The sequence below is a fragment of the Scleropages formosus genome, chromosome 1, assembly GCF_900964775.1.
Source record: "Scleropages formosus chromosome 1, fSclFor1.1, whole genome shotgun sequence".
NCBI lineage: Eukaryota > Metazoa > Chordata > Actinopteri > Osteoglossiformes > Osteoglossidae > Scleropages > Scleropages formosus.
In genome coordinates, this window is record NC_041806.1 from 26,249,947 (window position 1) to 26,260,822 (window position 10,876).

Here is a 10,876-nt window from a genome sequence, read left to right on the forward strand (position 1 = left end):
AAATGCATCTGCTGAATAATTAAATGTAAATGAAACAAGATCATAAGCATGGAAAAATTATATCCTTTATTATGCTCAGTGAATACAGCCACACATGCAGACATCCTCTGTCACTATGGCTAAAAGTACCGTTAGTTACCAAGGTAGTTGCTAGTGATCCAATGCGCTTTGCAAGGACGTCCCTCTACTTACAGAGCGTCGCTGTCAGAGTCCTGTACCTTGTTTTGTCTTGCTGCACCACGGCTAGAACACTCACGAAGGTTACATCTGATGAGCCACGTCATGTTTCTGTTGCAGTGATCGGCCAGGAGGGACTTGTACTACCTTTAGGTTCCTTTCCTCTTCCTCGGTACCCCACAGGTTTTCTTTAAATTTTGATGCCCCGAATTTCACTCTGAATTCGCCCACTTGAATTTCACACCCCGAATTTTGACATCTGAATTTCACAATAAATATTTTTACCTACATTTCATAATCCAATTTTTTTTTTGGGATGCCTGAGTGTCATGGTACAAATTTTTTTCTAACTTTTTTTTAAATTTGAAATTTTCAATGGCTTTTTTAAATTCAGATTCTGTCTCTGGTTATGCTTTACTTTTCTTACACAATTTACTTCATGCATACACATTTCATGTGCTCATTAATTAAATCAATTTTTAGTCGGTTAATGTGTTATTTACCCATATTTTGATAGCTGAATTGTATGAGTTAAGCAGATCTTAGTTATATTTGTACAGTAAAGCTATTTCTTGAGTTATTCCTCCTATTTATTTAAGTCTGTGGGCTAACAAATGGCATTTTGGATGTTATTAACATGCTAAGACATAAGTTACATGTTTGAAAAGAACTTCAAAAAAATGATATAGGTTGAAGATGCCTTTTAAAATGCATTTTATTTAAACACAGTGTTACTGGTGCTTCAGTTTGCTTATATCTTCTACCAGAGAGATGCAAGAACCCATCTAATCGGAGCTGGTAGCAAAGTGTTTCGAGCTGTTGCCATTAGACCCAAAGCTGATAGGTTGAATCCCACCTCCAACTGTAGTACCCTTGACCAAGGTACTTGCCCCAAAATAGCTCCAGTAAATTACCTGGGTATATAGATGAGTAAATAACTGCAAGTGTTAGTTAAATGAATAAATGTAAAATGTTGTATTAAGCTATAGAAAGTACAGAAATATTTCTTAATTGAAATGTAGATCAATGTGTTACTTGTGCGTGTTTCTGGTGCAAATAATGGCAGAACCTAAAAATCTGCAAGACAAGGAGCAGCAATTCTTAATGTCTACATTTTGTGTATTTAGGTAAAGTTTAAGTAAGTAAAATTTAGTCGCTATTTCTGTCGGTGTCATTGCTTTAGTCTTGTGTCTTAGAATTTAAATTGCTTAGGTGTCATTTTAATCTCAGAAAGCAATATTCTGGTCATATTTATCAGGAGTTACTATGAAAACAGGTTAAAGATTTTCTACAAATTTAAACATTGAAGTGCAGCCCTTAAAAGCAGAGAAAAAAGCCACACAATATGAAGCGCAACTATATGTCCAGTTTAAACACAAAACCGCAGTGGTAATAATAACCTTTGAAGATCCTCTTTCTCAAAGAAGGTGTTAGTCAAAAGTGAAATTAGCCTGTGTTGTTTTGTACGTTTCTGAGGATTTGCTGGCGGAAATCCCGTTCATGCAAAGCCACGGAGGCTCGATCCATCGTTTACATGTGTTCGGGATGGTTTTGCAGACACAAGATGAAGTCTTTAACAGGTCTTCCCTCAAAGCAGATCTGGTACACAGCCACGAACAGCGGGAACCTGGACAGACACATCAGAACAAGTTGAACCCACTCAGCCTTTGTTTATCATTCCATTGGTAAATTGTTCTGTTTTCAGATATTTTATGTGTAAGTTTATACCAATAATTCCTTCAACATATGTTTGCACACATTCCCTTGACCTTTTTTTATTATTCTGTAGTTACAGTGCTTTAAGAAAGTATCCAGACCCCTTCACTTTTTTCACATTTTATGTTGAAGCCTTATACTAAAACTGACTAGGGATTTAACTCTTCTGGATTCGACCGCATCATGCAGGACGCTGATTCCAACGTTTTGCTTCCCCTGTTGGAAGCATCATCAGGGAGCTGCCACATCTTGTAAAAGCTAGATGTGAACTGCAAGATGTGGCAGTTCCCTGATGATGCTTCCAACAGGGGGAAGCGAAACGTTGGAATCAGCGTCCTACACGACACGGTCTAATCCAGAAGAGTTAAATCCCCAGTCAGTTGACACCAGTTGCGGAAGCCTACGAGTTTTGTTATACTAAAACAGTTTAAATTCATTTTTCCCAAATCAATCTACACTCAATATCTCACAATAACAAAGCAAAAACATTTGCAAAAATTCTTAAAATTCTCTTTTTGCTTTGTCATCATGGGGTACTGAGTGTAGATTGATGAGGGAAAAATGAATTTAAAACTATTTTAGTATACTGTAAAGCTACAACAAAAGTGAAGAAGTGAAGGGGTCTGAATACTTTCTGAATGCACTGCATTTAAATTTTCAAGGAAAATAAGATTAATTTTCATTTTCACGAACATGACTAATTCAACAAATGTGTTGAATTTTGATCTGATCAAACCACTTTTGTCAATCACACCTCAGGGCAAAAACTTTGTAGGGCTGAACGTTTTCTGAAGACACTACATGCTCTAGGCCACTGATGCTACGTTACTCCTGCGGTAATTTACCTTGCTCAGTACTGTCTCACACTGTGACTACGACTATCAAGAGTTCAGTCAAATGGAAGTGGCTGGATGCTAATACAGAAAAAAATAGAAAGCCCTCACTTCTTGACCATGTCCCTCTTCTTCAGGATCTTGAAAATCTCCGCTGATGTTTGAGGACCCTGAAGTTTCTGCCCATTGAGCATCTCAGCTTCCAGCTCTTCAATAGACTTGGGACACCAGACAGACGCAACTGAATATCATTTCCAAGTCACAACTACAGTAAAAATAGGAATTTTATCATTTTTCCCATGCATAATATTCAGTATCTAAAATAAATCATTCTGCTTAACCTAGTGTTTTTAACTTTTTGTTACCTATCACAATAAGACTGCTTACGTAAAAAATTCTATGGATTTTAGTCAATTGTATTTTAGTAGTTTACAATAATCCAAATTTGCTTCCTGCAAGAATTAAAAACAGTTAAAATTGAGTTGCTTTATTACTATTATTATGATCAAGTCTTAAATCAAGTTTTGACTTTGACAGCTTTTACGTTGCCATGCTGTTTAACTAAAGCCTTTTATACCTTTTGAGAGATTAATTTTAAATTGTTGCTACTATGCTGCAGTTATGGCCAGAGGAAAGAAAAAAAAAAAACAAGTGCCACTTAGTCAATCTGAGTCAAAAAAGCAAACTGACCTTGGAGGATTTGGCAAAGGCTTCAGCCACTCGCCGATTGCGGCCACCATAGCAAGTGGTGATGAGATCAGCCACACCGCAGCTCTCCAGAAAGATGACGGAGCTCACAGCACCCTTGCAGAAGAGCTTGGCGAAGGCCACCATCTCCATCAGGCCCAACCGGATCACTGCTGCCTTGGTGTTATCGCCAAAACCGAGGCCATCACAGAAACCTGCCCCCACTGCAACAATGTTCTGAAAAAACACATTCAGCAGTACTTTTACCTCCAGGCAAACAAACTGACATGTCAGAACATTGAAGTTGTGTGCTTTCCTCGCTTCTTTTATGTACTACATAGGTCTCTCTTGCATAATATACACTTATTCTGAGAATTTGCACTGATGAGCACGTCATTTACACCCTTACATTTGTACAACAAGCTATCCACTGAAACATCCAAAAAAACCATTCCATTGTTTATGGTTCATGACTAGCCCACTGAGGGGGATATTGCGTCCACTCTCCTTCTGAGCAGAGAACTACGGAGAAACACTGAGTATTAACAAGCAGTCGACCTCAGCAGCATCTACTGTTTTCTTTTTTGTGAAAAAAAAGAAAAGGACGGGGTCTCAAGCCCTGCACAGACTCCTGGCTGCTTAAGACCATCACTGTGAAATAACCCTAGTTTACTGTCCACCCTTGGTGCCAAGAGCACTTGAACAGACAAGCAGGACAGCTACCTTTGCTAAATGAGACCCAAGAAGTTCTGAGAACACAATAGGGACCTATGAAGGCGACACTGTATCTGGAAGTGCAGTGGTTACAGTTGTCACCTTGCAGTCAAAGAACCAAGGTCTCAATACCACTTGTAAGTACAGTACCCTTGAGCAGTGAAGTTACCCTGAATTGCTCCACTGAAAATTACCCTGCTTTATAAATGGTTAAATCAAATAGCTCAACACTGTAAATTGTTTGTAATAAATCTGTTATTTTGGCATTATGAGTAAGGTGAGAATTTACCATGTTTGGTATAAATGTGTTCACTTTTTTGTGGCCTGAAAGCTCAATATTTATTTTTCCCTTATTAAATTATTGTAATAATGGGCTTGTTTAATGAGAATTCACCTTTTGACCAGATTGTCAAGAATAATAGTGCTCATTATGCAAGAAAAGCCTTCACTATGAGTTGTACATGACTTTGGAGAAAGGCTTCTGCCAAATGCATACATTAAAACACAATGTAATAAATAGCCTTGATATGATCACTTTTACAATATGACAGATATATGATGTATGAAACTAAAGAAGGGGCAACTTCACATCAGAGTGCTCCTTACCTATGGTGTTTAAATTGTAGTATATTTTCATATTACACAAACACATGATACAGAAGAGATTCAGTCTTCCATATGAGGATCTTATGCCATGTCCATCTGCTTTATATCTGGTCAAACAATGCTAATCCAGAATAATGCATACAGCAGCTGCTGTTTCCAAATTAATGCACTGTTTACACTCAGCTCTGCAGCTAAACCGAGACCATTTGACCCACCAACGCAGGAAGCCTTACCTTCAGAGCACCGCAGAGCTCTACCGTGTCACTTTCCTGCACAACGGTGATTCTAAAATTGGGAGTCTGCATTAATTCTTTAAAAATCTGTCCACTCTGAAGGTTTCTTGCACCTGAAATGTACCAGAGTACAGCATTTACTCTATTTTTGCATGAAACTGAGACATTGTGTTCAAAGTTACAAATTATCTAGACATCTGTATCAACACTGTTCTTAATGTACAAACAAACAAATATGATGAAGAGTCCTGAACCGAATACACCTTGAGTATATAAACCTAATGGTAGTGAAAGCACTGGTGCAAGGTGTAAATCTTCAGCAGCCCTAACAACTGAAAGCATTGATCCTGACTATTGATGGTGTTCAGAATTATCCAGAATTTCAGAAGTATCAATACCTATAGTGGATTCGCAGAACTTCTCCTCGGCCACCTCATTGGCAATGTTGGCCCCCATCAGCACACTGACTTCTATCCCCAGTTTGTCTCGGATGATGTCAGAAATTAGTTTCAGCCCATCTGGGCCTTCATCAATACCCTGCACACAGACAAGTGAACAGGAGAATAACCGGTGTACAAACCAGTATCATCCCTTCATCTCCAGTTAACAAATATCCTTCTGCTCTTCAATTCTTTTTATAATTATATTTTGTGGACTTGATTTGAATAGAAAGGTACTGAGTAAGTTACTTGTGATAAAAGTTCATTTATGTGTCTGCATCTGATATGTTCACGCTGCCGCCAAGCTTCTTGAAAAGGGACTCAGATTCCAAAGCTGTCAAATTACAATTACAAAGACAGTAACACAAGTAAATAATGTTGAAGTGTAACACCAGTTACCAATGTCTTACATAAAAGGTGTAACAATCGAAACTTGCGATGTGAGGAATGTGAGCTTCTTCAGCAAAATGACACTAAGCGGGGGGCCACTACACGATCCCTTTTTTGATACTCAGATTTTTCTACCCAGTACACCTTCTTTAATATGTTAAATGAAATTTTACAGGCCAAAAAGAAAGAAAAAAAAAAAAAGTTCTTAATTTTACAGGTGTACCTTCAGAGAACCGACAGTAAGTGGTCAACGCACTTTAATGAGGGAAATACCAATGGCTCCTGCTTTGACATGCAGCTTCATTTCGTCACACAGCTTTCCAATAAACTGATGTGGAATGACAAAGACCAAGATATCGGCCCCAGTTACGGCTTCAACAATTCCTGGTACGGCAACCTAAAAAGCAAAAAGAGAAACGGGTAAACAGAGTACACATGGACAAAAAGAACAGAACACTCACCCTGCATAGTGTTAAATGTGAATATAATGCCATGAAACAATATTTGCCCCTTTCCTGATTTGCTCTATGGAGACATTTTTAGATACTTTGTGTTTTCAGCTCTTCAAGGATCCAGGAATCGCAGTTTGATGGGAGCTCCATCCTGAATGTTGTCAGACGCCCCTCTCACTGTATGCGTGGTGTGTCCCCTAATATGTATTGTTTAGTTGCACCTGCTGACACTGATGAAAGTTTTAACTTTATTTTAACAGAGTATTGTGGCAGGTAAAAAAAAAAAAAACAGATAGAGATTGTGAATTTATAAGCCAGGGGGCACGGTGGCATAGTGGGTTTGCCCTGTTCCTACGCTCTGGTAGGTCTGGGGTTCGAGTCCTGCTTGGGGTGCCTTGCGATGGACTGGCGTCCCATCTGGGGTGTGTCCCATTGCCCTCCAAAGCCGGAGCCTAACCTGGAAACACAGAGCATAGGGCTGGAGGGAGAGGTAACACACCCAGCACAGGACACTAGTCTGCCACAAGTTACCCCAAGCTGGACTTGAACCCCAGACCCACTGGAGAGCAGGACCTGGTCAAGCCTGCTGCGCTACCGCTCCCCCCTCTAGAACAAATGCAGCAGAGTAATAAAGGACACAAGTAAAGTGTAGTGGTCAGAGCGTCTGTCTTTACACTCAAAGGTTACAGGTTTGAATCCCACCGCCAGCTACAGTACCTTTGGCCAAAAATTGCTCCGGCAAATGACCCAGTTGTATAAATGTGGAAATAATTTTGCTGAGATGTACGTCGCTTTGGAGAAAAGCGTCTGCTAAATGAATAAATGTAAATGTAAACTATAAAAAAGTTCACACTGTAAGTTGGGTTAGACAAAAGTGTGAGCTAAACGAGTGAACGTGAACACAGGCCGACCTGTAGTTCAGATTCATATACTGATAATGTGTCTAATGATGTAAATACAGCCCAATCATATTAATAATTGTGTTGTGTTTAAATGGATATTACTAGCAGAAAACATGGAGGTGCGGTGGCGCAGTGGGTTTGGCCACAGTCCTGCTCTCCGGTGGGTCTGGGGTTCGAGTCCTGCTTGGGGTGCCTTGCGACAGACTGGCGTCCCGTCCTAATTGTGTCCCCTCCCCCTCCAGCCCTGAGCCCTGTGTTGCTGGGTTAGGCTCCAGTTCCCTGCGACCCCACTTGGGACAAGGGGTTCAGAAAATGTGTGTGTGTACTAGGAGAAAACAAGGTTAACGGGTTTCATCTGTATAATGTTTGGAACTGTAATACAAAAATTCTTGTGTCATTCTAATCAGTCATGACCGCATGCATTATTATTTGCTAAGAAAGTGCAAAGTTCATATTTCCTGTGTGATAAAATTAGTTTTACTGTGTTCAATTGTGTATTTTCTGCTCATGTGTCAGGATACAGATCCAGTTTCCGGTTATTTGTGTCACCACATGCTCTGCTTGCAAAACAGTGCGTGAGACAGATGTGTGAGACAGACACTAAAATTACTCTGTTTCCCCATCACCCCCACTGCGCCACTTACCACATTCTCGGGCAGCTTGTGTCCTGGCAGATATTTCACGTTTTCGTGCTCGGTGTTTATGATCTCCGACAGCTTCCTGCCGTTCACAGTTTCTTCAAAAACCCACAAAGTGACCACGGGGTCAAAGGTGCTGGATCGCTGCTGTACATTGTGACCGATGAGTTTGGCGATCGCGGAGCCCCTGCAAAGTGCGAGGGAAAGAGTTGCAAGCGTCCGAAGGGAATTTACATTCCAGATTCCGTTCCAAACTGTATTTCTAAATTCTACATTCCACATTGTGGAGACGTAGTGCAACAGTGCCCAAATGGAGTGCTTTCACTTTCATAGAATATACAGTATACAATATATAGTATATAATATACAATATACAGGATACAGTATGTAATATACAGTCATCTGTCTGACAATGACAGCAGCACAGAGCGCAGCTCTAAAGTAAGAACACACTGATGCACTTAACACACTTACATTTACAGTAGTACTACAGTGTAACACTGTTTCATATGTTGGCTTATAATTTACAAAGGAGATATAGCCGTGGCACAGAGTTCAAGCTCCATATGGTCCGTGTAAAGAACAGTAACATTTACTTACGAAAGAACAATAACATTTGGTTACTAAAGGGAAGTAACATTCAGTACTGCATTAGATTATTGTTCTTACTTACCAGTTACCAGATCCAACAATACAAACTTTCTTTGGAGACATTTTCACTTTGATCAACTTCCTCCGACCAGTTCCACTCACACGCGCTGCACTTCCCGACCTGCCTCTCTCTCTCTCTCTCTCTCTCTCTCTGTGTGTGTGTGTTACTGACACTCCCATTCGTGCCACAGCAGTTCCCTCAGCGAGCTTTGCTCCTCCCGTCGCCTTTCGCAATATGTCTGCACGTTGTTGCCGTGGAAACGAGGACGGCGTACACATAACACCACCAAGAAGATGAAGATAGTGACAACATGTTTCTACATACTGTACCAATGTGGCAGAGCACAGGTCCACCTTGGTTACACCTGAGTAACTCAGCTTGGCTGCATTTGCTTTTCTTCCAGCTTTTTCCCATAAATTCCACAAGTTCCACAAAACCTCCAGAAGTTTTCCATAAACACTCACACGTGGCTTTGTGATGAATTCAAAAGTAGATCCAGATATAAAAAAGTGCTCTCGCCTTTGTGTCACTTTTCTTGAAAGCGACTCACACGGTTAGGTTTGTATGCTAAGATACCTACAGGTGTCTGAAGGTGACAATATCGTCCCAGGGTGCAGATGGACGTTGCGGCAGCTTGGAAAGTGTCCGGGGTGACCAGGTGGCCTACGATGACTTTCAAGCCAAGTGGCGGAGCAGTGATGCTCAAAGGCTGAAGGGCAAGGTGTGTGTCCTTCCAAGTTGGTGTAGGGCCTCTGTAGGGAAGCCTTTCATTACAGTTTATGGTGTGTTGGGCATCACGGGCAGTCAAAGGAGGAAAGCCTTTAAACCTGTGACTGAGGCAGTCAAGAGGGCATCTAGATGGCTGTGGATCAGGAGAGATGGGACCTGAGTTCAAGGTAGCACTACATGGAAGCAAACTTTGGTCTGTCTCACAGGAATGCTGCAGTGGCGTTTCAGGAACAAAGTACAGCAGTGCTATTGTGACACCAAATTACAAATTACAGATTTTTCACCCTCTGACCTTTATAGCTCTTACACCATCGAGGCATTGATATCGTTGTGAAATGTGTACCAACGGTGAGAGATCTAGGCAACTGCATTTGCTCTGCGTATATTTTTTCCGGTTACAAAGCAGAAAGTGAGTAGCTGATTGGTAAATAGTCGCTGTCATGAATGGATAGAGATTTATTAGCATCTTAGGACATAACAGCTAATGTGGGTTGTATGCCACAAAGAAGATTAAATTGTTTGAACTGGAGTTCCCAACTGTAAAGCACATATGGCTTTTGCAAGTTAAAAGCACTTTTATCATGCGAAGACAAACCCTTTCTTGTTCTTTGACATGTACATATCTGGACATGTTTTATTGCATCCTTGTGCACATTATTGTCAGAAGGCCTTAATAACAGTAACGGGGAGGGAAACGTGTGAAGCCAAAATCAGGTTTTTGGGAAAGACTGAAACATAATTTATAAAACAGAACAAGTACTTGCTGGAGACGTAAACAAACCAACACATGAACGACAGCAGAAGAAATGTTTAGCTCCTTGTTAAATTGTATTAAGAATTCAGGCGTTTATTCCCGAACAAGAGCGCTTTCAAGAGCAAATGTGTTTTAACTGTGGCACTCTCCAGCACTTCCTCGCTTCGTGTCTGATACAGCCACCTGCCGGTAAAAAATTAACCACCGGTCATGTTAATTATTTTTATGAGCTACTGCAAGGTAGGTAACAACTGTAAATGCTTTAGCTATCCATCCATTTTCTTGCCCGCTTTTCCTACTAGGGTTGCGGTGGCAACAGGGAGAGCAGAGAGGCCCAGCCGCCCCTGTCCCCTACAACTTCCTCCGGCTCAACCCGGGGGATCCCCAACTGCTCCCAGGCCAACTGTGAGATATAATCCCTCCAGCGGGTCCTGGGCCGACCTCGGGGCTTTGTCCCAGTTGGCCGTGGCTGGTATACCTCCAAAGGCAGGTGCCCAGGGGGCATCCTTACCAAATGCCTGAACAAACCCAACTTTGGGTAAACGCTTTAGACCAACTGAAAACCCCTCCCAGATCCTGGTATTGTGGAGGAACAGACAGAAGGCTGGCAGAAGCAGCACTGATGGACTCCAGCAGGGAAGACAAACAAGACCCCATGGCATGAGTCGCCCTTGACTCCAAAGAAACATTTGGTTATATATGGCCAGCTAAGGATAACCAATAACTATGGCTCATCGAAGGCAGTTCCAGCAGCTAAAATATAGAATTCTCCTGGTGCCATAAGGAGCCCTGGAGCAACAAAAGAGTGGAAAACGCTTTCAAACCAAAAGCATGAGGGTATTGATTACTGGATGTACGAGATTCTACATGATTGCATGATGACTTTCATTCATGAATAGACTTGTCGTCCAACTTTGACTGAACATCTCAAACACCCCAAAGACTCTGGTACT

The 10,876-nt window shown here is 41.2% G+C and overlaps 1 protein-coding gene across 1 annotated transcript; it reads right to left on the reverse strand.

Annotated features, from left to right (window-relative positions):
• Window positions 1-1,355: 1,355 nt before the first annotated feature.
• On the reverse strand, window positions 1,356-8,597 carry LOC108922251 (glycerol-3-phosphate dehydrogenase [NAD(+)], cytoplasmic-like). Its single transcript, XM_018732282.2, has 8 exons — window positions 8,462-8,597; window positions 7,795-7,975; window positions 6,053-6,193; window positions 5,365-5,503; window positions 4,967-5,079; window positions 3,417-3,650; window positions 2,838-2,944; window positions 1,356-1,804 (listed from the first exon to the last, which is right to left on the reverse strand). Exons 1-8 carry the CDS (start codon window positions 8,500-8,502, stop codon window positions 1,708-1,710), a joined length of 1,053 nt encoding a protein of 350 aa, XP_018587798.1. The 5' UTR covers window positions 8,503-8,597; the 3' UTR covers window positions 1,356-1,707.
• Between the last annotated feature and the right edge of the window lie 2,279 nt (window positions 8,598-10,876).